General features: G+C 37.5%; 1 protein-coding gene across 3 annotated transcripts; it reads left to right on the top strand.

Annotated features, from left to right (window-relative positions):
• rhea (Talin_middle and talin-RS domain-containing protein rhea) lies at positions 1–27,793 on the top strand. 3 transcript variants are annotated; one of them, XM_089868169.1, is made up of 34 exons: positions 12–169; positions 4,935–5,000; positions 12,071–12,232; positions 12,296–12,393; positions 12,454–12,583; positions 12,646–12,807; positions 12,870–13,012; positions 13,078–13,205; positions 13,314–13,377; positions 13,452–13,814; positions 13,884–13,960; positions 14,025–14,119; positions 14,196–14,284; positions 14,481–14,788; positions 14,845–15,370; positions 15,431–15,658; positions 15,734–15,994; positions 16,066–16,179; positions 16,246–16,494; positions 16,640–16,852; positions 16,913–17,140; positions 17,205–17,522; positions 17,619–17,758; positions 17,818–18,753; positions 18,820–19,225; positions 19,308–19,993; positions 20,068–20,251; positions 20,348–20,473; positions 23,080–23,382; positions 23,450–23,554; positions 23,645–23,878; positions 24,131–24,319; positions 24,397–24,579; positions 25,333–27,793. In XM_089868169.1, the coding sequence occupies exons 3-34, from the start codon at positions 12,091–12,093 to the stop codon at positions 25,588–25,590; spliced, it is 7,686 nt and encodes a 2,561-aa protein (XP_089724295.1). In that variant the 5' UTR covers positions 12–169; positions 4,935–5,000; positions 12,071–12,090; the 3' UTR covers positions 25,591–27,793. The 3 variants fall into 3 exon arrangements, with proteins under 3 accessions (XP_089724297.1, XP_089724295.1, XP_089724296.1); XM_089868170.1 differs by lacking the exon at positions 4,935–5,000 and having other exon boundaries at positions 15–169; XM_089868171.1 differs by lacking the exons at positions 23,080–23,382; positions 23,450–23,554; positions 23,645–23,878; ... (1 more) ...; positions 24,397–24,579; positions 25,333–27,793 and adding an exon at positions 21,610–22,810 and having other exon boundaries at positions 1–169.
• The last annotated feature ends 87 nt before the right edge of the window (positions 27,794–27,880 follow it).

Raw genomic sequence — 27,880 nt, forward strand, 5'->3', positions numbered from 1 at the left:
CTTATACGGGGAACGACACTTCCGGCCGTCCGTGACGTCACGCTCCTAGACGCCATTAGTGAGGGTGTGCCATCGCCCGACGAGTCGAGAGTTCGACTAGTGTATCAAAAAGTGTCTGTTGTTATCTGATTATTACTTTTGAAGAACCGTATCAACTCGAAATTTTAAGGTAAGCTATTGTTCTTTCATCTAGTAATTAAGTGGGTTTAATACGGGTGTAAATTTATTAAAATTTGCGGTCATATCGGTCGGCTTTATGTTAGGCCTACGGTGTACGCTAGCAATGCCTAGCATCGGTTTTCTAGCCGACTCCCATGTTATTTTACTCCCGCCAACAAAGTTGGATTTTCCGTACAATATTCTAAGCCTTGGTTTTCGGAGTTTAAAAAGCCTTAAGTTTCTTTCTACGGGAATATTGCCTTTTAGGGCATAAATAATCGTCTGATAATAGAGTTAAGCCTTTGTCGAAACTTACGAAAAATGAAATATAAATTATAAAACTAATATTTAAAGAATTAAACGATTTTTAATTTATGGTTTTGTGTAAACCGATGAAGCTACTGGTCTAAAAATAGTAGGATGTGGTTGTTGAAACGTTATAGCAGCCAAGTTTGGTTACTTCTGTAACTTAAATTGTTATTTTATTTATTAAATAACAGCTTTGGCAATTAGTTATTAATTACGGGAGTTATTAGAAGAGTTAAATCTTTATTTAAAATTTATATTAGTCCTAATTTTTTGTTAAAAGTCGCAGTAATGCCAATGCCTTTGCTTCTACACAAATTTAATTTTTGCACTTAGGAATGTTTGGGTAATTTTGGTTTACCACATAGCCAACCAAACTTATTTCAACATTGTTTAATTTTATTAACCTTGAGTTGTTATATAAAATATTTAGTAGCTGCCATATCCTGCATTAATTATGCTATTGTGGCCTCATTAAAGAAATGAGCACAAAATGGTTTTAAATGACCCTAGATTAAATTGAGCTAGATCCTACTAACTAGACTACTAACAACAGACTTTTTTTTTAATAGGTTTGTTTAGATTTCCCAGCCAGCAGAAGCTAGTATCAAATTTTACAAGCTTTTTTTTTTTAATCCTGATAAAAAGCTAACTTCCGAAGAAAAAATGAAAAATAGATAAATTAAATTTGCTGTTGAAATCAGTGGAATTTAGAATGTTTTTAATAAAATAAAATAAAATTAAAACTATAGTAACAAAAATCTATTAATTTAATTTAATTTAATATTATATAGCAAGAAAAGCTAAGGGGATTGCAGTGCTTATGCAATTATGCTTCATTTATTGCAGCTATTGCTTATTAATTTGAAATGGAGTTATTGTTATAATAAGTATAAACCCCTTAGCTTCTCTCAAAACCTATAAACACCAATAACATAGTTCCACAACTATACTAAACAATCAAACTAAAACCATAAGTTATTTAAAAACCCGACACTAATAAATTTGTAGTATTCTATTAATATTCTTAAATAAATAAATAACAAATTTAAACTAAACAAAAACAACAATTTTTTTATTGACTTCATTAAGGTTATGAATTGGTATCAAGCATCACTAATGTATAATTACATCTATTGAATAAGTCATCCATATCTTAAATCTTAATAAAAAAAAATTAAAAAATATACAGGGTGTACCAAAAAGTTATGATTACACCCCTTAAGTTCAGCTAAGGGGTCATACTTTAAGAAAAAAACTAACCATAGCTTGTAAGCTGTGTCAATTAGCTCAAAAAACGCTATAAAACATTTTTAACTCATAATCGCCCATTTGGTCACACCACCGTATTTTGCATCACCCAGTATATTTAAACTTCAAAAGGGAAAGAAGTTCAAAGAACATCCTCCATTAGAAAATTAGGAATGAAAAAAAAAAATACTTTTCTGCATCCTCTATAGAAGGCATCCCCTCCCCCCTTTCCAATATATTTTAGTAGAATTTCTTCTCTTGGCTAAGCTGGGTAGGGCAGGGTAGTAGTTTTTCTGGGATAATCCCTCAACTAGGGCTGCACGTTCTTTTTTACTGCTGGCTTCTATATATATGTTAGATTTCGATTTATGAAACTACTAAATTACATCTCATCTCTGGGTATAGTCTCTCTCTCTCTTTAGTTTGGTTTGAAGTGAACGGGACTTCGGGACTCTCCCACCCCCATCTGACTTTTTTTTACCCCCACTCCCCTCTTCCATCCCTTCCCTTTCCGAGTTTTCTTGGTCGTCTGTGTTGTCACGGCGCCACTTGGGCGCCTCATTTTCAGCCCCTTTTCCCAGCCTTTTTTCTTCTAGGTGCCCATCCCCTCTCCTCCATCCTCCTTATTTCTCTTCCTCCTCTTCTTCTTTCTTCTTCCTCCTTCTCTTTTCATCCCTCCTTGCTTGCTCGGTGTAGCTCTGGAGCAGGGATGAAGCCTAGTTTCCCCCATGTCCTCCTCATCTCTGTTCTTGCTCTGGTGTAGTTCTGGAGCGAGGATGGTGGTGCGCTATTTCTTCCACCTCCATCGCGGCAAGCAGCATCCGCATCTTTTTGGCCTCCTCAGCCTTCTCCCACATCCTCCTAGCTGGCTCCGAACTTCTCTTTTTCCTCTCCTCTCCTCTTCCAATGCTCCTTTTTAGATATTAAAGGTCCGATCGCCTCCTAGGCTTCAACTTCTTTTTCTTTATCCTTTTCATAACTTTTTTTCTCCCTTAAAATATTTCGCTAAAAATGGAAGAGGGAACGAGAGAGAGAGAGAAAGAGAGAGCGAAATTTTATTTCTCGATATGGGGGAATTAATGTAGCATAAGAATGAGAGAGTTTTTTACAACAACTACTACTACTTCTACCAACGATTAAATCATTTAGATTTTTCGATTAATTTTTGTTTTGAAATATAGTTATATAGTTTAATCTCGTGTTTGTAAACTTCTTATTAATTGTTTGATTAGATAAAAGTAAGTTGTTTTTTTCTTGAAGAAATAGTTTGACATATTTTTTTTAATCGAACATTTTCTACCAGTTTGTTGTTGAAAAATAAGGATGTGAAGTAATAAGATGGGTATAAAATTCTTTGACGTAATCGACGCGTTTCCTACTAACTCCCACAGAATTCGCATATGGCTAGTAAAAAAAATCTTCCCACAACAAAAGGGCCTTTTCATTGTACAATACATTTACGTCTACTGCAAGAAGGGAAAGAATTTCCACTACTATTTCATCGCTTTTAAGTCAAGTGTAGGAATATTGAATTGGGTGTGTATGAAGATAGAAATTCTGAGTTTAGAGACATAGGAGTGCTCGTGTTATCCGTTTTACGTCTTTACGTCTTTACGATGAATAAATTTAAACTTCCAAAGAATATTGATTAAACCGTTTGAAGTAGCTATGAACTGCCTGTTTGTTATTCAAAAAGTATTGTTGTTTTGTTTGTTTGTTATTCATGGGAAATTATGATAAATTCATGTGTGTACTAACTAACTATCAACCATTCAAGAAAGATTTGTGCCCGTTATGAACAACAGGTTAGTTACTTACTACGTAGTACGTTCCCAATTCTTTTTTTTTTTTATCCAAGTTAAGATTTTTATTCTCTTAAATCCCACGGTTTAAGCGTGGGCTTGTCTCATATTCCCAAATGCAGAGGTTTTTATATTTTCTAAGCTACAAGTAACATATGTGTAAGAAACTTTACTTAAGCCTCGCCCACATTTTTATTTTTTAAAGAAGTAAAAAATAATCGTCATCCCTAACTGGCAGTAACTTCATTATAAAATTAAGTTCTTTGCCAACGTTTAATTCGCGATGAATTTTGTGTCAGTTGAGGTTGATTTCTCGAGTTAGATAGTTCCTCGCCGTCACCTCTTATACTTAAGAAGACCGTGAAGATTTATTTCGTTGAGAAGTTGCCAAAAAACGTCTAGCACAAGGTGATGGAAATCTTGACCCTTTTAAAATTTTATTTAATTTTCTATTTACGGTGCATTTGCAATATCTTTCGCCAAGAAAAAACTCCATCAAGTTTATTTAGAAATTGAAAACTATGTTTCGTTATCATTTTTTTTTAATATCTTCAAATGTTTTTTTTTTGTTTTTTTTTCTTTTCATACACCTACGCTTTCATTGCGTAATTAGGGTAGTAGTTAACGTAACGGTTTAATTTAAGCGGGTCCTGTATTATTAAATTGGCTATGCTATTTTGGCTTCAAAGTACGTAAATGAACTCCCAACTGTTTGGTCGAAAACGATAGATTTAAATTTATATGAAAATAATTGAATTTTATATGAAAGACACGTGCCCTGTTTGTAACCTTTTGACCTCACACGTGGTGACATTTTGATAAATTTATATTAAAACCTACGTAAGTTCATTAGCTGATAATTGACATTATATCAAAGACAGGTGTCATGTTTCTAACCTTTGACCTCCTCACACGTGACATTTTGACCTCAAGTCTGACTTTTTCCTGCCAATGAAAAATAAAATATGAAGTCAAAAGCATAATTTTTTCGTAACTTCAGATAATGAACCTCTATCCTAAAATAATCTTACGTCATTATGCACACGTATTTTTGAAAACTAGAGAAAAACCTCCCCGGGGTAGAAAGAATGTTTTTCTTAATTAGAAAAACATGTATATCTTGAATATACATACATTTTTTTCTTTAGTTAAGCCTAATGATTTTTATAATGAAATAACCCAAGTCTCTGTGTGGTCTCTACACGCGAATTTTTCTATATAAAAAAACACGTTTCCTTTCGCAAATATCCTATTTTTGTGGAAGATTTTTTAACTTCCGCTTTTGACAAAAATTAGTAATAAGTGATGAATTTTTTAGCGTGGGTTTAAACTTATTACGAAATCGGACAAAATTGCTCTAATTTATCATCCACTTTATTCTGACGTTCTGTCACTTTTTCTTTCGTCTTTTCACAGGTGATCTTGTTTGTTTTAAACTCATCCCAAAAATCGAACGAATGATTGAATAACGAAAAACAAGTGGTGAGTCAAAAGAAAAAAAAACCTTTTTTTACTCAACTAAAATTTGGAAGAAGCCCCCCTTAAAGTTTACAACTTAGTGAAAACTCATTTATAAATAGAATTTTTAGGCAAAAACCTGGGGTGGAAGCTATAGTCGTATACACTTTCATTCGGTTTAGCTTTAGTCAGTGAAGGTTTTCCGTGAGTTTTACGTTTGAAATTTGTTTCAGGCTCTATGCCAAAGTAAATCAGTTTCCACCCCTCGCAGCGTCTACCAAAGTATTCTCAATTTAAACTTGAAAATCTTTTTACGTTACGATATTGTTTACACCTTAAGAACATTCTCTCGTAAATTGGCTTTGTTAAATTAGACCAAAATGAGATCATGGAAAACAAACGATAACAATCTTATTTATATCAGCATCTTCAGATCCTTCAAGATATACAGGGTGTTTGTGAAAGGTCCATCAATAATGAAAGGGCGTATTTATTGGGCCATTTTGAGTCGAAAATGTTCTATGACATTTTGCCGTCCGAGCCACTGTTTTCAAGTTATGATTGGAGTAATTTACGGATGACCCCTTAAATTTAATTAAGAAATTGAAAGACAGCGCTAATTTAATGAAGGGGTCATCCCTAAAATATTCAAATCATAACTCGAAAACCGTGGCTCGGACGGCAAAATGTCATAGAACATTTCGACTCAAAATGGCCCAATAAATACGCTCTTTCATTATTGATGGACTTTTCACAAACACCCTGTATATATGTTATGTTTTTATACGGTTCCTTGAAGATGGTTCTCCACTGGGCGTGTCATCACTATAGTTTTGGGGGATTGAGTATATATGAGAGAGGGATATGGGATCATTCTTTTGTCCGTTTTTCCTCATCCGTGAAAATTCAGAGAGGTCCAAGAGCGAACTTAAAGGAAAGGAGAGAGAGACGCGTATGAAAGAAAGTTTGCCCATCCTCCTCCGTATTAGAATATGCTCCTTTTTTATTTAGTTTCTATCAGTGACAACGCTAATTGCGAAAGTCATAGCGTTGCTATCATTTTTACGAGGGAAGGGGATGTACGGACGTGTTTTGGTATATTCCTAGAAATCTAATGAGCTTACGGTGGGGTGATTTTAAGAGGATGGAAGAGGAGAAGGAGAGAGAGAGAGAGATGGGACCATTGCTCCCCATCCTCATCCCACTAAAGACGAATTCCCTGTCCTCCTTTATCCGGATACTCATCCGTATCAATGTTGTGTCACCCATAGTTTTTACCCCCTTTATATTTCGACCCCCCTCTTTTAGTATTCTTAGTTATAATTCACCCCCTTCCCTTTTCTGGGAAAACTGTAGCGAATCAGGGACCACTGCGCCAAAATTTTCTCGAGCCACGCCTCGGACCAGGGGACAATCCACACCCTCTAATCCTCATGGTGGTGCACCATCACCGCTTTTTGACGTCATAGGTGATGGTGATAGCCTTTAGTTTTAAGGCTATTTCGTCGCCTCCCCCTTTTTTGAAGATGTAATACGCAGCCCCCTTCTGTGAACCCCCCTTCAGATAACGGACCCTTAGAGTACGACTTCGAGTTCCGCAGAGAAGTTTCACCTTTCGGAAGCGGTGGGTAGAAAGTACTCGTTCCTCCCAGATTAAAGTCCAGGACCGTTTGCTCTTCAACGGTTTTCGCGAGAAACCTGGACCAGGTTGAACCCCTTGAATTTTTACCGGGTCTACCTTGAGTCGCTACCCCCCTTTCAGAACGCGGGATGTCCGCGGGTATCAAAGACAGTAACCAGAGAAATGTCCAGTCCGTTGAAACTTTACGAAAATGGAAGAAAAGACCCCCTTGATTCAATCGTTGTCCGTTACTGAGAGCGTAAGAATATTAAAACTAATTGACACCCATGTTTTGTTACCCAAATATCCCCCTGTGTTTCTATGTGTGAGCATGAATATCGTAGTGTTAAAAGATTATCGTATACGTATGGAATATCCCACGTTCACAGGGATGGGTAATTAAGAGTTATTTTGAAACCATTTCGAGCAGTCTGCCTAGACTCTTCTTTAAGAGTACTTAGTTTGCATTGCAAGTGTCGAATGATAAAACTCTTGTATGAATAGTATTAATTGGTAAGAGAACCTCTCATCAACTTGAGATCCGATTTTTATGTTGCTTGCTTTTCTCCGTTTAGTGCTGTCCGTTTTATGACAAGTAGTATATATACCAAGTACTGACGATTAGTTTTATCGTTGTTGAATGTGTCCTCGTGTTAATTATAGAGAAGTGGCTGCTACAATCACTGAACTTATTACATCAGTTACGCCAAATTAAAACCATCACCTTAACCCTTCCATAATTTTGGACCCTAGTCGTTGAATAATGTCACCCAAGACGATTTAAATGCAACCCTGATGATCTGATCAAGTTGTCACGTCGTGGCACTTCGTATAAATGAAATATCATCCATTGTACGAGATATCTCGCACCACGTTTTTGTCGCCTTCAGTTGTATCCACTGTTTTCCTAACTGGTCGGAAGTAAACGGTCATCTGTTCCCCATTTTGCAGTGACCGTGGGTTTCCTTTTCTCGTCTCTCGCACAGTAAATTTATGGCTGCCGATATAAAGTCCAGCAGGATGTTTTTTTCTCCCCCCATTGTCCATCCTCTACTCATCTTAAAAGCTAACAACGGCGTCGTGTTATTACCAGTCATTCTTTCTATTTGTCATTAAAAGAAATAAATCCCTAGACTAGGGATGACGGCGGGATCTTTCTCCTCAGCCTCTTCCTATCCCATCCCATCTCCCCTTAGTTTCCGCAGGGTTTTGCGAGCCAAGAGGGGGAAGGGAAATAGGGAAGTCACTCGACCAACCGGTGCCAATTAATCTGTGTGTGGGAGAGAGAGTTAGGACTAGAGGATGATTGGGGAAATCTATATCCTTAAACGTAAGAAACGGTTATGAATCGGCTTTACTATAGGGTGGTTGGTCTATTTCTTTTCTTAGATTGCAGCACGTACTAAGTTAAGCTCCGGGGATTTGAATTAGGGCTTGATAATGTAGGGATTAGCTTCGAGTGTGGTGACAACTTAGTATGGAATATTTTTTGGTCTCTTGTGGGAGGTCCCTGAACCCAGCTCAACAAATCCTTTCGGCAAATATTTTTTTCCCTGCTACACCCAAAACTCCTTATAGACTTGGGTTATATTTGCCATGTGTGATTCGATACAAGTGCCGACTCTTGTTCGCCAAATGATTTGCAATAATATATCAATTTGCATGCTGTTCAAAAGTAGGCTTGGCGCGAATTGTTACGCATTTATGCTTCATTAGTAAAGAGGCAATGCAGGTTTGAAATAAATTGTTTTCAAACACGGCCGCTGCCTACGAAGCTACTCGATTTTAGACCATTTATTTAGTCTAGGTTCCAGTCACCAACCATTCCAGGCTAATATCATTTTTCGTCTACTGTTCTTTAGATTACAAGGTTCCTCCGCTCTCAATTTGACAGTTTTTAATATAGTCTTTATGGAACAGAAATATTTTAAAGTCGTTTAAGACGTCTTTATCATTCTTATATAACCACGCACATTCTTCTTCGGAAGAGCTGTGTGTGTAAAAAGATATGAGACTCAGGAATTCGGCGGTTCTTTTTTTTTCAAAGATGGATTGTGGTGTAGTCTCCCCTCCGTTATTATCAGTCTCTCTCTCTCTCCTCTCTGCTTTCGGCGGACACTTTACTATAGTAGTGGCAGCATATTTCACCCTCTCCCCTCGCTGGTTCACCCAGCCTCAATTCATTTTTAAAGTTAGGGTGAATACGAAATGTTATCTATTCCGAATTGCTATTGCAGCATCTTATAGAATAGTTTACCAAGCTGATACGCTGTGTAACCAAGGGAGATTGAACGCGGTTAAGCCTAATTATTGATAACGCCATGTTTCCAAAGCTAATTTCACCTTCTCTTTAAGCATTTGAAAGGATGTTTTAGCGAAAACCTAACCCTAAACCGCTCTGGGAATAGTTAATGGTTAGACTTGTACCACGTGATCCCTTTTAGCTTGATGGGTGCGCGTGAGTATAGTTGACTCGTGTGATGCGAATGCCTCCTCGATTTACGCAAACATACGGTCCAAGACGACGAAAGAAGGCTGCTGCTCTGGTATACCGGGGTCGCGAATAAGCGACCAGTTATATAAAGAACGGAAAAACTAGAAGAAGAAAGGATAAAGATGCGGGGAAAAGAGAGAGAGAGCGAACGGAGGGAAAAAAGGGGCGAAGATCCGTGGCGCCAAAGTTCTTTCCCCATGCTTGCAGCCACCATCCCTTCTCCATCCTCCATCCTCCTTCGCATCTCCGTTTTCTCTCTACTTACACTCGCGCTCCCTTTCTTCCTTTCTCGTCTAAAACTCCATAAGGAGAAGCCCGACTCTCGGGCGTCTTGACCAAGAGTCCGAGTTAAAGCGGAACGAGCTTCTTTCAAACTTGACTGACTCGACTCAACTCGTCTGGTCACACACTCCCTCAATCCGTAGAGTCCCAGTCGCGGTGCGCTCGGTGCTTTTATTTTATCATAAGATCGACTAGAGTAGATAGATATATCTCGATATAAGGATAAGGGATGGCAGTGAAATTGGGACGTGCTTTAACCCCTAATTACCACCACTTTTCCCCATCTTTATTCCTCCGTCGCGTATTTGATGACTTTCTCGTCGCCTGTTGTACTCTCAAAGTTTCTAACACACTTCTCTCTTCCTCTTTTCGGGTTTTTACCGTTTTTTAATCATCCCGGCTTCTTTTGGTGAGTGAGTTGAGGCAGTGTCTCTTTCCAACTTTCTTGTCTTGACATCTTTCACTTATATGCTTTTTTAAAACCCTTTTTCGTGATTGGGATTTACCGGAAGTAGATAAACATAAAGTTAAAGTGCTTATCTGCTTGATTTTCGCTTCTGTAGTCGTATTACTCCGTCCAATCAAAGAAGACGTGGGATTTTCGCCATGTCGTCTCTATTTGGACAGAGTTTTGTCTCTTGAAAACCTATAGATATGAAAGTACCAGAAATGAATTCAATACTCGCGGGATGATTGAATGAATTAGTGTTTTGATTAACTTTAGAGTTAATATTTATTTAGTGATATGATATGAAGAAACTTGAGACCCTTCAAGATGACATAAAAATCAGGTCTCTCTCTCTCTCTTTCTCCTTTTTCTGTTGACGTTTCTTCAATTTTTAAAGTTGAAAGCGTATTTTTTATTTGTAGGCATAGTTCTCAATTTAATTTAGCAAGCCGAAGTGTAATTGCCAGTAATTTTTGTCTAGAACACGATAATTATTATTGCCTTTTAATACGAAGGTGCGATCATATAAAGTAAAATTTAGAAAAGGGGGACCTCACACCGTTACACTAAAACTGGGGTGTTTGAGAGTTTATGGGCAGAAAAATCCTTGCAAAAATGGGAGGTTTTCGTTTGCGGGGAGAGAGAGCCCGGCTGGTCTGAAGGTGACAGCATGATGGATAACATATTTCACGCGCTGCTCAGCCTGGCTTTGCACTGCTCTTAACAAAATATAACGCCACCCAAGCCTTTTAGGTCTACTACACTTTACTCTTTTAACCCTGCTCTGTTTCTGGCGGATTAATACGTAGCCTCATCTACCCCTTTTATGACCTTTTACCTCATCGGGATCCAACATGGATGCTACTGCTGCTGGCGGCGGTAATGGTATCGCGTAACCCCTTTTTAATTTTAATAAGCCTTTAGTATATTCCTGTCATTAAGGAATTAGCAATTAAATCGTGTCGCGAAACATTAATCAAATTTAATTGGATTATTTTAAAAGAGTACATATCGTTTCTCGAGAGTTTATGAATTATTTTTTTAAAGTTAAAGTTTGGGAACCTTGTTTAGAAATGAGTTGTATTTTTTAAATTGATATTTCTGAACAAGATAGATGAAAAGTTCTATGAACTTCTTCTTGAAAAAGGCGTTATCTTGAATAAATTTTAGGTGAATCAGAATTTTGAGGAACAGTACAACAAGTACTACATGATTGCCTTGAAAATTTCAACTTAAAATAATTTTCTTTTTATAAAAAGATTTTATTGTTAAATTATCTACGCTCTTCTGACAACGGAACTTTTGCCAGCATTATATATAAAAAGTTCAGTAATAGGTCAGGTTAGGTGCCAAGGGTAAAGCGACGGTAAAGCCTGTTGTTTTTTAGAGACGTAAAAATGACTTTTCCGATTTGTCGCGCCTTCTCTTTCTACCTAAGCGAGATAAGCATCAGTTCTCCATCCTCCTCCCGAGCCTCCTAGCGCTCCCTTCCTTGGGATCAGGGATCGCGAGAGGCTGGCAAGGAAAGAGGGTGGTTAGCTAAGGTTCAGGAGAAGGAGGCTTGTCATAGGCAGATGACACTCTTTGGTTTTTTTTTTTATTTTCTTGTGGGTGGGAGTGATGACCATATTTCACTCGATTTGTCAAGGAAACCTGGATGTGGAAACTGTTTAAGATTCCCTTTGCTCTCTCTCTCTCCCATTTCATCCCATTTTCACCCCGACGGTTTCTTTCTATCGCTATTTTATCTATTCAGTTTAAATATAAAAGAAACTACCTTGATTTGCACTCTTGTGGATTCACTAGTTTTTTTATATTTATTTAAACTATTTGATTTTTTTCGTCCAGACAGCATTTTTTTTATTACAATTTTATTTTTTTAACTTTTTCTTCAAATGACTATTTTGATGTGAATTTGGATTTTAATTTTACGACTGGCTGTTTTTAATGCTCTATTAAAAAAATAGTAGAGATAATTTCATTAGTTTTGGTTATTTTTAATGGTAAAACGAGTTTTAACTCAGAACGACTTGAATTCGGGGAGTCTTTAGATTCGACTCTAGACCAGAGAGATAAATCGTTTTTTTAAGTCGTTTGCTGTTATCAAAAGTTATTGTGATAAAAAGAAATACTCCCCTCAGGGCATCTTACATGCCTTAAGACACGTGTTTTATCCTTTATTTCTTATATAAAATCAACGTTAAACTTGATTCATTTGGATTAAATATTTCTACCTTTTCTCGTTCCAGTATTTACATAAAAGACAACTATGGCTACTGGAATCCTTTCGCTGAAAGTCAGCGTTGTTGAGAAAAATGTCGTTAAGACAATGCAATTTGACCCCTCTATGGTGGTCTACGATGTTTGTAGAATTATCAGGGATAAGATAACCGAGGCCAATCTTGAAGATTGTTAGTTAATTTAATTAATTAGGCTTAAGAACAATTCACAACTTTTATGTATATTTTTTTTAGCCAAGAATTATGGTTTATTCTTAGCGGATGAGGACCCTAAAAAGGGTATTTGGCTTGAACCAGGAAGAAGTTTAGAATATTATATTCTTCACAATGGAGTAAGGGATTAATGGTGAATTTATTTTTGACATTAGTTTAATCATTTTATTTAAATTTAGGATCTGTTGGAGTATAAACGCAAAATTAGACCACTTCGCGTTAGAATGTTAGATGGAACCATTAAGACCGTTTTGATTGATGATAGCCAACCTGTTGCAAATCTTATGGTGGTTATTTGCACGAAAATAGGTATAAAGTAATTAATTATACCTACTTTAGGTAAAATTAATTAAAGTTTAATTAACTTAAAGGTATTACAAATCACGATGAATACTCCTTGGTTCGAGATTTACCCGAAGATCCCAAGGAGACCAATACAGGAACACTTACTTTAAGAAAAGATAAGAATAAAGACAAAGATAAGGATCAAAAAATGGAACAGTTAAAGAAAAAGTTGAAAACTGACGATGATTGTACGATTGATTATCTTTTAATTAATTTAGTAAGGTTTTCATTAATTATTAATTAATTACAGTGAACTGGGTGGATCATACCAAAACATTGAGAGAACAAGGAATTGACGAGGAAGAGACATTGTTGTTGAGGCGAAAATATTTTTTCTCTGATCAGAATGTTGATTCAAGAGATCCAGTTCAACTAAATCTTTTATATGTTCAGGTAAAAATAAAACAATTTTTAACATAGTTTAATTGGGTTTAAATTAATCTTAATTAATATTATAGGCTAGAGATGCTATTCTTAATGGTACGCATCCAGTTACTGTCGATCAGGCTTGCGAATTTGCCGGAATTCAATGCCAAATTCAATTTGGAGATCATGTTGAAACGAAACACAAACCTGGATTTTTAGAGTAAGTTTTCAACGTAACCTTTTAGCGTAGAGAAAGGCGGGGGATATTATCATTCCTTTGAGATATAGTCAAGACTTAAGTTGAAACATTCTTTTTCTTTTATCGCAGTTTAAAGGAGTTTTTACCAAAAGATTTTTGTAAAATCAAAGCAATTGAGAAGAAAATATTTCCTGTATGTAATTTATATTATTTTTAAAACCTAAAAACAAGTCAATTACTTTAAAATTAAAATTTCTTTCAAAACAGAATCATAAGAAATTCGTTGGCCTTATTGAATTAGAAGCAAAAGTGAAATACGTTGCCTTAGCCCGTTCCCTTAAGACATACGGTGTAACTTTCTTCTTGGTGAAGGAGAAAATGAAAGGAAAGAACAAATTAGCACCCAGATTACTCGGTGTCACCAAGGATAGTGTCCTTCGATTGGACGAAAAAACTAAAGAGATCTTGAAAACGTGGCCATTGACAACTGTCAGAAGATGGGCCGCATCCCCTAATAGTTTTACTCTCGATTTTGGGGATTACTCTGATATGTACTATTCAGTTCAAACTACGGAAGGAGAACAGATTTCTCAACTAATCGCTGGATACATCGATATTATTTTGAAGAAGGTAAGTTGTGCCATGGTGCCATGTTCTAGATCAAGTATTAGAATGTCTTATAAACGTTTATTGTTGTAGAAAAAAGCCAAAGATCACTTTGGAATTGAAGGAGATGAAGGTGCGCCTATGGTTGAAGACAATGTCTATCCTTCCAAGTAAGTTACACATTTTCGTCAATTTATTTTGTTGTTGTTTCAACTTGACACGTTTGAACTATAGAGGCACAATTGTCGAGAATGTTGTACAACCAAAAGCCCGTCATGCTAGCACTGGAAATATCGCCATGCCCGCTGTTATTAGACCAGGAGCAAATGGTAATTTCTTGCACTCACTGTTCATCACATAATCACTTTGCTTATTTATTATTTTAATTGCAATAATTATAATTAGGTGCGCAACCTTATCACACTTCTCACATGCAAGGAGCTCAGTATGGATCTGTGAAAGGGCACGCTCATAATACTTATTCACCAGTCACGGTAGGCACTCACTCACAATTAAGCTTTAAATATAATTAACTTAATCTCTAAACTAAAAAACATGCAAACATTAGATGAAAATGCCCGTAGAGGTGAGATTAGCCGCTCTAAGCCTTAATTTACATTTAACTTATTGCCGTTTTTTGTAAATTTAATAAAAATGTTAATAATTCTTAACCATTCATTCTTAATATAGCCTCAGCATCCTCAGATGCAAACTGCCCAACTTAGCGAACCACAAAGAGCCTTACTTACAACCATCTACTCGGGACAAGACGCGGTGGACGCTGCCGAGCGCGAGTTGGACACTAAAGTCAAACTTCCGGAAATGGGAACCGATCCCGCCTCATTGCAATGGAAGCAGAACATGATGGATGTCAAGAAACAAAACGTGTCTTCCCAAATTGCGGCCATGAATGCCGCAACCGCTCAGGTTATAACCTTAACTTCTGGACCACCTGAGGATGTTGATCATCCGGCTGTCGGAGCTGCAATTACTACCATGTAAGGTTGAGTTAAGGTTACTAATTGAAAGTTTGCTAATGAACTTTGGTTTACAGTACCTCTAACTTACCGGAAATGTCCAAGGATGTTAAGATGATCGCTGCCTTATTGGGTGATGATAACTCGGGTGAGAGACTCTTGGGTGCGGCCAGAAGTTTATGTAGTGCCTTTTCTGACTTCCTACGAGCTGCCGAACCTGGTTCAAAAGAACCAAGACAAAATCTACTTAATGCTGCTAGCCGCGTCGGTGAAGCCAGTCACGCTGTTTTATATACGATTGAGGAAGAGGATGAATACGATAAAGAAACCCAAGATATTCTCTTATCATTGGCTAAGGCTGTCGCTAACGCCACAGCTTCTTTGGTATTGAAAGCCAAGAACGTAGCGAGTAAATGCGACGATCAAGGTGTCCAGAATAAGGTCATCAATTCAGCCACTCAATGCGCGTTGGCGACCTCTCAACTCGTAGCTTGCACTAAGGTAGTCGCGCCAACAATTGCCAGTCCCGCTTGCCAACAACAAGTTATGGAAGCTGCTAAGGAAGTTGCCAAAGCTGTGGAAGGTGTCGTTGGAACTTCAAGGGTAAGACATTGATCTGAGTTAAAGTACTTTGGGTTGTTTAATATCATGGTTGTTTTATAGGATGCAACGCGTGATGAGTTACTGTTGAAGGAATTGGGTTCCGCCGCGACTCAAGTAACCCAAGCCCTGAATGATCTTCTAAACCATATCAGATCACCACCCGAAAGGCGAACCAGGGTCTCGGAACACGAAGGTGCTGTAGACACCATTTTGGATGCTACTGATAAACTTTTCCAGAGTACTGGTGACGCCACTGAGATGGTGCGTCAAGCTAAGGTCTTGGCTCAGGTAAATATAATTTTTTTCTGTCCCTTTTTTAAACATTAACGGGGGAAGGTTAGTAATCGACGTGGCCAAACGCAGGCCACTGCCCATCTCATTCAAGCCATTAAGGGAGAGGCGGACACTTCGTCCGATTCTGACATTCAAAAGAGACTTTTAGCTGCCGCGAAATTATTAGCTGATGCTACGTCCAGGATGGTTGAAGCTGCTAAAGGATGCGCTAGTAATCCACACGATACCCAATCGCAAGCCGCTCTTAGAAGAGCCGCTGAAGAACTGCGTACCGCCACTAATCTCGCAGCGAGTAATGCCATCAAGAGAAAGATCATCATCAGACTGGAGGTACTTTAATTATAATTACAATTGAAACATTTATGAGAATCGAACGACAATGAAATTAACTTAATGTTTAGAATTCCGCCAAACACGCCGCGGCCATGGCTACTCAAAATATTGCTGCTGCCCAAGGTTCCGAACCTCATAATCGCAACCACGCCGCGCACGAGGAACTTATTTATCATTGCAAAGTACGTCAGTTGTCATGGTTTAAGATGGGTTGGTTTTTTCTTATTGGGTACCGCGCATTTTTATAGGAAACTGCTGATGTGATCCCGCGTGTTGTACAAGGGGTTAAGGGAACTCGCGCAGATCCTGATAATCCAGCCGCGCAATTAGCTCTAATTAATGCCTGCGATAAGTTTATTACTCCCGCTAATAATATGGTCAGCGCTTCCAAGTCCGCTATACCAACTATAGCTGATCAGGCGTCGGCCAAACAATTGGGTAACGCTTCCCAAGAGATGTCAACTGCTTTAGCTGAACTAAGAACTATCGTCAATAGGGTAATTTTCAGTATTCAGTAGTTGCAGGCATAGAGATAGGGTGGGTTGCCCTCATCCAACCATGAGACGACGACCACCCTATCCGAGTGCCATCAAGTACTAAATCTTGTGAGTTTAATATTAAATAAATCGACATCAACTATAGTCTCAAGAAGCTTGTGGCAATTTGGAGATTGAAAATGCCCTGAATTTAATTGCCTCCCTCGATGAGGAATTGCAAGCGTTCCGTCGAGCCGCGGAAGCCTTTGATCTTAAACCTTTACCAGGAGAAATGAGCGAACCTTGCGCCTTGCAATTGGGCGCGACATCCAAGACTGTTGGTGTTTCCATGGCCCAACTTCTTACTGCCGCTTCACAGGTGAATAATCGACAAATGTCCGGCGTTTTACAGCAAACTAAAATTGACTTTGATGAATAGGGCAATGAGAACTATACTGGAATTGCCTCCAGAGACACTGCAAATGCCCTTAAGATTCTTACAGGCGCAGTTAGGGGTGTAGCCGCAACTAGCAAGGACCAGAATGTGCAACTCAAAATTATTGATAACGCTCGCGACGTTATGCATAAGTCTTCCTACTTAATTGAGGAATCCAGACGCGCGGTTCAAAATCCAAATGATCCCAATAACCAACAGAGATTATCACAAGTAAAAACTATACTCACATGGAATCTCATTCCCTGGTCTAACAAAACGGCTTAATGTTCGTTAGGTTGCCAAAACGGTTTCATTGGCATTAAACAATTGCGTTAATTGCCTACCTGGTCAACGAGATGTTGATGACGCGATTAAGAGTATCACTGAAGCGTCCCAAGTTCTGAACACCTACGACTTCCCGTCTTCATCTAAACCATACAGCGAACTTCAAAGCAATTTGAATAATGCCGCTGCCAATTTGAATGAAGCCGCTTCGGATGTAGTTGCCTCTTCTAGGTCCGCTCCTGTTGAATTAGCCGGCTCTGCAAAGAAGTTCGGAAATGCCTTTGGAAATCTACTTGATTGCGGTGTTGAAATGATTGGTCAGACCAAGGTATTATAATCATGGGTTCAACACATTCCTCAATGTTCATTTCTTAATTATTTTCATAAAGTTGATCGTTAATGAGACTTTGGAATTTCTTTTCAGGATACTGAAGTCAGGGGTTCCATGGTTGTCAGCCTGAAGAACGTGTCTATGGTTTCGAGTAAACTTTTAGTAGCTGCGAAATCAGTTGCCGCGGACCCCAGTGCTCCCAATGCCAAGAACCAACTTTCAGCTGCAGCTAGGTAAGTTTCCCTCTGTTTACAGTCCATAATTGGAACATCTAACCAATGTTTTTACGCAGATCCGTGACTGAAAGCATCAACCATCTTATCAATGTCTGTACTTCGGCCGCACCCGGTCAAAAAGAGTGTGACAATGCCATCAGAAACATCCAAATGATGAGGCCGTTATTAGAAAACCCATCCGAACCCGTAACTGATGGATCATACTTTGAATGTCTGGAACAAGTCATGGAGAAATCAAAGAGATTGGGTGATGGCATTAATGGTATCGCCAACAACGCCAAGAGGAACGAACACGAGCAATTCGGAGAAGCCGTTCACGATGTTTCAGATGCCATTTGCGGTTTAATTGAGTCTTCGGCTCAAGCCGCGTATTTGGTTGCCATATCGGATCCATCTAGCGTCGCAGGACGACCTGGTCTTGTTGATTTGGGTCATTTCGCTCGCGCTAGTCAAGAGATTCAAATGGCTTGCCAACATCTAACCAATCCCACCAGCAACCAACAACAGATTCTATCTGCTGCTACCAAAATTGCCAAACACACTTCGTCTCTATGCAATTCTTGCAGAGTTGCCTCGTCTAAAACGACCAATCCAGTGGCCAAACGTCATTTTGTTCAATCAGCCAAGGACGTTGCTAATGCCACCGCTAGTCTAGTAAAGGAGATTAAGGTTCTAGATCAAGACCCCAATGATGAGAATCGCGCTAACTGTTCAGCCGCCACTAAACCACTTATCGAAGCTGTTGAAAACTTGACGACATTCGCCAGTTCTTCCGAATTCGCAATTATACCAGCGAAAATTAGCCCCAAAGCTAAGGCCGCGCAGGAACCAATTACATCCGCGGGAAAATCAATCATTGATAGTTCTTGCAATGTCGTTAGAGCCGCTAAAGTTCTGGTTCTCAACCCCAAGGATCCACCTTCTTGGCAGACACTTTCAAATCACAGTAAAACTGTTTCTGATGCCATGAAGAAACTTATGATGTCCATCAAGTAAGTCCACTTTTTCTACTAAGAGTTTAGGGTAAGTAGCCAAGCTTAACGCGTAAGTACTTATAGGGACAAGGCACCGGGTCAACGCGAATGCGACGAAGCTATCGAGAGCCTTAGTGGATGTATTAAAGAACTGGATCAAGCCTCTCTTAACATAATCAGCCAAAATTTGAAACCAAGGATGGAGAACTCTCTTAAGGGCTTCCAACAACAAATGGAGAGTAGCGCCACCGAAATTTTGGAAAAGATTGACCCAGTTAGAAGCGCCGCTAAAGGAGAAGCTGAGAAACTTGGACACGGTGTCACTCAAATGGTCAGCTACTTTGAACCCTTGGTTCACGCCGCTGTTGGAAGTTCATCCAAGACTGTCAACTCCAAACAACAAATGGCTCTTTTGGATCAAACTAAAACGGTGGCCGAATGCGCTTTGCAGTTAATTTACGCTGCCAAGGAAGCTGGTGGAAATCCAAAGGTAATTAAGTGACATTCATGTTCCGTTTTTTATTATTCTTTAGTCCTATAAGAACGCGTGACTTATTAAAAAATGGTCTTAGGCGGTTCATGTTCATAACGAATTGGATGAATCCTCTGACGCCATGAGAGACGCGCTTCACGATTTGATTAACACACTCGAAGTTGCCGCCACTGAGGCGGGAATCGTTACTGGTTTGGTTGAAACAATCAGCAAATCCGTCAGTAGAGTCAACGAAAGTTACTTATCGCGCGGGGATGATTCCTTCGTGGATTACCAAACGAGAATGGTCAACTCCGCTAAAGAAATTGCCAGGATATCCCAAGATATGGTTACAAAATCCACCACCGATATCGCGCTATTGGGACCGTTGGCCGCTAACTTATCCCACCAGTTTGCCAGTCTGGCTTCGGACACTGGCGGGGCCGTAGCCGCGACTTCCAACATTGACGTGGCCAACCGTATTCGATCTAGTGTCCAAGATTTGGGCACCGTTTGTATTGATTTGACTAAAGCCGCCGGTTCTTGTCAAAGCAACCCCGGAGACAGTTTTAGTCAACGAGATGTGGCTGATAACGCCAGATCAGTTACTGAAAAGGTGTCTTTCGTCTTGGCCGCACTCCAAGCTGGTTCTAGGGGTACTCAAGCTTGTATCAACGCCGCCAGTACCGTTAGTGGTATTATTGGTGACTTGGATACTACCATTATGTTCGCCACGGCTGGAACTCTTCACGCTGATAATGAAACTGAAACTTTCTCCGATCACCGGTAAGTTAAAGATAAGTCTTACGTTTTAGGCTTACGTGCGTTAAGCCTAATTTCGAATTCACTCTTTCAAACAGTGAAAACATCTTAAAAACCGCAAAGGCGTTAGTTGAAGATACGAAAACCTTAGTAGCAGGCGCTGCTTCCAGTCAGGAACAATTAGCAGTCGCGGCTCAGAATGCGGTAACCACTATCGTGGAATTAGCCGAAGTTGTCAAACTTGGGGCGGCTTCTTTAGGTTCAAATAACCCCGAAGCTCAGGTTAGTTCCGTGTTCATTTCCTCATTAACCCTCTCTTTTCAGAAACTTAATTTTAAAATATAAAGTTTGATTAATTGAGGTAATTACCTTCTTCAGGTACTTCTTATAAACGCCGTGAAGGATGTCGCGTCAGCTCTTGGTGATCTCATACAAGCCACCAAAGCCGCGTCAGGAAAGAATGTCAACGATCCTGCTATGATGAACCTTAAGGAGTCGGCTAAGGTAAGCCTTTCCTTTCCTTATTTTCGTTATATTTCTTTATATATAAGCATGATTCGTGTGAAACTTATAGATGATTACGGAGATCAAAGTAGTGGTTAAGAATAGATAGATAACTTCTCTATTTATTAGAGTTTCGTATCCATGTGTAAGCCACATCTATCCAGGCTTTTCCTTAATATTCCTTAGTAGATTGACTAGTTTAGTGTTACCATTAAAAGGGTTCTTCCAAACGCTTTGTGCAAACCCCTTGGTTACGTTTTTGGGGAGGGTATGCAATTAAGCAATTGCCACAGCGTCTGTAGGATTCCTTTTAAGGTTATTTCCTTAATTTCAAATGCATGTTTTGTTTTACCGTCTCTTTTTTTCTGTGGACTTTCATCTTTTTGGGCTTTTTTTTTTTCACAGTCCAGTAGAAATTTTAGACTTTATTTTAATTACAATTTACGTTTTATGTGGCTTTCATTTTTTAAAAAACAAAAATAACTAACGAACAATCAATTGTTATCTATATATATACATTTGCAAAAACTGAGCAATGACTATAAAAACTTTACCGTTTGAAAAAACAATAAACGCATAAATTCGTATCAAATATAACTTAGATATCAAGTGAGAGAGAGAAAAATAGTGCGCTTATATTGAAAATTTATTTTTAAAACTGATCATTTTTGGAAGAAAACCATACCAGATAATTGCCATTAACTAATAACAATAACAATAACAATTTGGTTTGGTCCCATTTTTTTCCCCCACGTCTAACACGACATATCTCGGACTAAATAAAAAAAATTCGCGACAGGCTGTGATGATATTTAACCCTCTACGAAGATTAAAGTCCACTTTGGCCATTTTGTGATATAGTGCTGTCTCCATATTTGTTATACCAAAAAAACAAAAGCTGTGCCAAGCTTTTTTTCCCCACAATGTTTTCCATTCCTAAAACCCTGCCGTAAAATCTTGGTCTTTGTAACCCTTTTTCTTTGAAAATTTGGTGTGGTTTCTTCTATTGATTAAAAATTGTGGGGATCTGACAAGCTTTCTCTCTCTCTCTCTTTACCCTCATCCTTTCCCAATTCATTTCTTCCTCTCTCTTGGGTACCTTTTTTTGGCTTTTTTGTTCCTGGATCGCTGGTTAGGTGCAAGCTTACGAAAGTTGCCCATCCGACGTAGAATTGCCCGAGTGGTTAGCTTCGGATCAAGAAGAAGAACTGATTCGTTTGCTTTCCGTTGAAAATTTGGAGTTAGTCGAACCCGTTGGTGATGAAATTCAAGATATGAATTTGCCACCGACGACGTCCCAAAATTAGCTCTTTCTTTCTTGCAAGAAAACCCCTAAATTAATCGACAACTCCCTTTAATTAATTTATTTTTGCGTACAATATAATTTATTTTGTGCCTTATAGCTCGGTTTTTTAGCTTTAAATCGTTCCTAGCCGCGAATCTTAAACAAACAAACGAACGAAAATGATAGTTTTCTATACCGTAAACCTTTTAAAATTGACCAATCGTTTCACATATCACAAGGTTTATGCCCATTTTTGCGCAAAAATCAAAGTTTGAAAGGATTTTCGATATCAAAACATATATTTATTCTGGGAAATTAATATACAACAACCAATTACAAATTTATGCATTGTCTGTGATGCCTTTATGGGTTATTGGGCACTCGGTACTTAAAATATATACCACAAATTAGAGCTAGCGAGGTTTAATCTCAATGCCTTTCGTGTTTTGATAGGTTTTTATGAAATTTTTAATTCTGATTTATGCAAAAACTAAACAACATTTAGATTGCGTGTTGATAATATTATCAAGAATATATAGCTTTATAGAAAAAAGTATAGGAATAGCAAGTTTAGCTTGATGGAAACACTATAGAAATAGTTTAATTCGATGTTCTAATTAAGGTTTCTACTAAAATTCCTTTATAAATTAACTATATAAACATGGTATAAGAAGTTTCGACTAAAAAAGTTCCTAAAAATCAAAACTATCCCTGCCACCGTATACTATATTTATATTTTTAGCACAAACAACAATCAGAGCTTCTCCCAAAACGATATAGAAAATTTACAAATTTATAAAACACACTCGTTAAAATTTGGTACTTAAAATTATATCGTTCAGTATTGTACAAGGTTTTATAATAAAAAAACAATTAATATGCGTATGTATATTGACGAAAATTGTTTAAAATTAAAATAATTAACTCCGGAATTATTTTTCGTCAAAGGATAAAATTATCTCAGTAAGATGATATTTATTGGCATGTTCGGTTATGTTCAGTTTTTACAAAAGATACATAAATATATAGAATATTTTGCAAGTGATTCTTAACTTACCGCATGGTTAGTTAAATAACGTAACGTTTTTAACTGCATTGCATGTGTTGATAAAAACAAAATTCATGGACCCAAAATTAATTTATTTGAAATCAATTTAATAATAACAATTTGTTAGTTAATTTATAGACGATGTCATTGCTCAGTGTTTCTTTTATTCAAATTAATTAGTATTTAATTAACAGTTAATTCGAATTGTTTTAGTGTTGTTGTTGTTAAAGAAAGACATTATTTGGAAATTAATTTGTTTTAATTTATGTTCAGGTTATGGTAACAAACGTAACGTCGCTTTTAAAAACTGTTCGAGCCGTGGAAGACGAACATGCCAGAGGAACCCGTGCTTTAGAATCAACAATACAAGCTATCGAACAAGAAATCAGGGCCTATGATTCTCCCGAAATTCCCCATCGAAAGGCACTTCCTGAAGATTTAGTTCGAGTAACTAAACCAGTTACGTTAGCGACTGCCAAAGCTGTTGCCGCTGGTAATAGTTGCAAGCAAGATGATGTCATAGTTGCTGCCAATATGGGTCGTAAAGCCATTTACGACCTTCTAATTACTAGTAAAGTAAGACTTAAAAGTGTTTTAACGTTTTAGAAGTTTTCTTTAATGTTTGTGTATTTGTTTATTTTAGTGCGCGGCATACTCTACTGATATCCACGAAGTTTACACCAAAATTCTTCTATCCGGACGTGACTGCGCTATACGATACCGTGAATTGTTGCAAAAAGTTCACCACGTTAGTATAACCTTTTCTGTTCCTAAGCCTAATGTTTAAGCCTAATTCCCCAATTAAGGAAGTTTTGGTGTGGCGCTTTTTGTATCGTAGGTGATTCAAAAACCTAGTAATGAAGGGAAACAGCATTTAGTAAGCATGTCTAGAAGTATCGCACACGCTGTAACGGAAGTGGTAAATGGTGCCGAAGCTATGAAAGGCTCTGATTGGGTAGATCCCGATGACCCCACGGTTATTGCTGAAACTGAACTATTGGGTGCTGCCAGTTCTATAGACGCTGCCGCCAAAAAATTGGCTAGTCTTAAACCCAGAAGGACAAGCGTTAAGGTTAGTTTAATTTTCAATGTGTTTTTTCAAATTAAAATCGGAAGTAAAATGAATGAAGACGGAAATCGGAAAAAAATATTTCTTTTTTGCTTTGAGATATGTTTGATATTCTTGGTTGTGTTTCTAATGTCAACCAAGAATCAGACATATACTTAGAGCGGAAGAAACAATCAACAATTAATCTGTTTTTAACGCGTTTTTGTTAATGTTCTAATGTCAGAAATTGGTTTAAAATTAAGTTTAAATTATTAGGAAACGAATGACGATTTGAACTTTGATGAAATGATATTAGAAGCCGCGAAATCTATTGCCGCGGCCACTTCCGCTCTTGTTAAAGCCGCTTCCGCCGCCCAACGAGAGTTAGTTGCCGCCGGAAAGATCGGTGCAAGACCTTTATACACGTCGGATGATGGACAGTGGTCGGAAGGTCTTATTTCAGCTGTAAGAACTGAAAATATTATTCATTTAAATCTTCTTTTATTTTATTTGAGTATCCCTTTGTTTTCTTAACATTTAAGGCCCGATTGGTTGCCGCAGCGACTCATAGTTTAGTTGAAGCTGCGAATTCTCTAGTGCAGGGTCACGCTACTGAAGAAAAGTTGATTTCAGCTGCCAGACAAGTCGCCAGCTCCACGGCTCAACTTCTGGTCGCTTGCAAAGTAAAAGCTGATCCCGACTCTCAAGCTATGAGAAGATTACAGGTAAGCCAATAGTTTTCTTTCAAATTTAGGGCGTGCAGAGTTTATTTTGGGGATGTGCGGGGTAGTGTTCTATATTCTTATTGGGTAGTCCGGTACATAGTTTTACCCTAAAAGTTGTTGTCCAGTTACAAATCAAGAAGACGCCCCCACTATTCAGATAAAAAGACTTTAATAGGGACTTGGCAGTACTACGTCATGCAACGTCAGACTACCTTCCACTAGTGCTAAAAAGCATACCAGGAGGAGGGGCTTATGTAGCTTTCATTCTGTTAAAAAACATACCATAATGGCGCTTGGGGCGGAGTTAAGCCCGAATTGCCAAGTCCCTATGGACATATGTCAAGTTGTCAAGTAGGGAAAAGTATATACAATGGTCATCGAGATAAAATAAAGTCAAACCCAAAGTACCACAGAGCGCGTACTTTAGCCCATATAAATTTCGCCTTCACGCAGGGTTCCACACGCTGTATATTAGAAATGAGATGTTATCTTTACGGCGCGGGGGGGGGGCGGATGCGTGAAGAATAAGATTAGAAACTTTGAAAAGGCTTAAGTGAGACGAGAAGGTTGTCCCCTGTCACTCCAAGCAACCCTTTGTCCACCCTTTCGTTTCCTCCTGTTTACTATTGGTGAATAGTCCCACTACCTAATGGGTGGGCATAAGGGATTAGAAGTATGGTCCCAGCACATCCCTATAAGTTGATTTATAACTTTAACAACTCAACCCTATTTCATTGGCCAAAAAACAACCAGGCTGCAGGTAACGCGGTTAAGAAAGCCACTGAAAATTTGGTCCGGGCCGCTCAACAAGCGATTGAACAGGATGACGAACGTAGTTTGGTTATTGACAACAATATGGTTGGTGGAATTGCGCAAGAAATTGTTGCCAGGGAGATAATATTAAGAAAAGAAAAGGAGCTAGAGGATGCTCGTGAACATTTAGCCGCTTTACGACGCGCTAAATACGGTAATAGACCAGCGGATGAATATCAAGGATACGGTTCACCTTAAAACCAAACACGTTTATCATACACTAACAGAAACTAAAACATAGAAAAAAACAACAAAGTATATATCAACTACGCTGATTTTAATTTCTCAATTTCAATTTTTATTTTTTTGTTTCGTTTAAATCCCCATCCATAATTGCTGCGTAGTTTCGCGTTTTTCCGCTAGGATTTTCAGGTACAATAAACCATAGCCCACTCGATCCGCGCTCGCGGACGCTGCGCTGCTCTGTAGCACGAGCAGCTTACGTCGTGATGCGCGTGATCGAGTGGGCTTTGAATAAAGAAAAGCGCGCGCCATTTTTGTCTTTATAATATCAGCTGGTTTGATTTTGCTGTGGTGCTAAAAAAGAATGGATTATTTTAGAAGAAGAAAAGGTATTTATAAAAAAATTAAAAGAAAATTTAAACGTATAGGTATAGCTTTTGAGTTACAAATTAATTTGCATTTGGTTTTTACTTTTTTTAGTTTTAGTTAAAATTTTTTTTTTGGATTTTTTTTTTACTATACTTTCCGATAAAGAAAAAGTATTACACCTATACCATAAGTGCCATTATAATTGGTATATAATTAAGACTTTTTTGGGACTAATTATAACCTAATTACGCAATGAATATTAATTGTTATTTTCTTTCTTAGCCTTCTTTATTTTCAAATAAAATTAGAACCAATTACATAAATATTGCATTTATTTTAATTTTAATCTTATTTAACTAGATTATAGCCGAAAGTTTTTTGGGAGAAAAAAATAATCTAAATATAGACTCGGATGGATTAATTAAGCCAATTTAATTTAGTTTCAAATTAAATAATAATTAATATAATTAACAGGGTTTAAACGCGTCTATTAATCATGTCTATATATATTATTATTTTTCTTTTTTGTGTAGATAATGTATAACTTAAGATTGAGATGCGTTTAGATATATTTAGGTTTTCTTAATTACCCTTTACCCTTTACTAATTAACGCTGATGGAAAAATGTTATATTAATACGGGAACTTTAATTTTATTAATTGCATTTATAAAAAAAAGTCTTCGTATAGCCATTTCCATATTGGGAGAAATTAAGTAACGCAGTCCATTTTACCAAGAAGTTATATCTAGTATCTCAGAGAGAAGGTATAAATTCGCCAGATTTCCAGCTTTATCTCCAGTCCAAACGTAGGTCCGGAGTCAATCCCCGTCTCTATATTACAACCAGCATCTCATTGGTTCTTGAAAACGCACGTCAGCGCGACGCGAATGACGAAAACTACGCATTTTCCGACTGAGGAGAGGCGAAATAGCCCGGCTTCCTTTTACGTCCCCCCTTGTATTTTGAAAAGGGGACTGGGACTATGGCGCGCGAATACAAAGGCATCTTATACCTTCTCTCTGAGATACTGATATAACTTCTTGATTTTACCTTAAAACGCAAACAAATTGCCCAAAAATCGCCTGAAATCTGTCACCAACCTTTTCATAATTGGATTTATTAAGCATTTAAGCTTTATACATCGTAATATTTACATAAATGTATCAACAACAACAAACACAATGCTTTTTCTAAAACGGAGCATTTTTATATAAGTACTTTTACCATTAATCTTTGGCCTTATATTTTCAAACATGAAAAGAAACAAAATTAAGAAAGTTTTATTTTAATAATATATTTAATAGGGTTTTCCAGCGGGAAATGAAATTGCACGCCTTTAAGCTGTGCTTAAAATATCCCATAGTACACTACGTAACCTTCCATTGTGCGTTTAAATGGAAAACCCTATAATTACGTAACATTTTTTTTTCAGTAACAGTATACCGTGTTTAAAAAATAAAGTAAAATAAAAAACAATACTAGAATAGGACATAGATATTAAAAATAATAAATAAATAAATAATTCCAAATGTTCAATAATAATAATAATAATAATACGAAGTTAACATATCAGTTTTTTGTAATAAGAATTTTAATGAATTAGCTTAAACGTAATAATTAAATGAATTATATAACAGCTGGTTTATTGCCCCTGGGGAAATATAGAGAAATGTTTTACTTAAGAAAGATAAAAATTCCTCACTCAAGTGACTTATTAATTGTTAATTAATTAATTAATGAGATGAAAAAGAAAGAAAAAGAAATTAAGGAAATTTTTAACGTGGTCACTACATTTTGTGTGTGTGCCAACAATTTATGTAATAAATGATTTATAATATCTGTCAATAATTATGGTTTATTTCTTTATTATTTGATAGATTTATTTTTTCCTCTCAAATCAATGAACTGTTTCAGTTGAAGATCTGAGTTGAGAGG

This window comes from Phalangium opilio, unplaced genomic scaffold (genome assembly GCF_054372755.1).
Source record: "Phalangium opilio isolate 3A_F unplaced genomic scaffold, DU_Popi_V2 ptg000024l_1, whole genome shotgun sequence".
Lineage (NCBI taxonomy): Eukaryota > Metazoa > Arthropoda > Arachnida > Opiliones > Phalangiidae > Phalangium > Phalangium opilio.

Coding starts and splice junctions, on each gene's coding strand:
- rhea (XM_089868169.1), top strand. CDS start 12,091: ATGGCTACTGGAATCCTTTCGCTGAAAGTCAGCGTTGTTGAGAAAAAT. Junction 12,394..12,453: donor ATTATATTCTTCACAATGGA/GTAAGGGATTAA, acceptor ATTTAAATTTAG/GATCTGTTGGAGTATAAACG. Junction 17,759..17,817: donor CAACTTTCAGCTGCAGCTAG/GTAAGTTTCCCT, acceptor GTTTTTACGCAG/ATCCGTGACTGAAAGCATCA.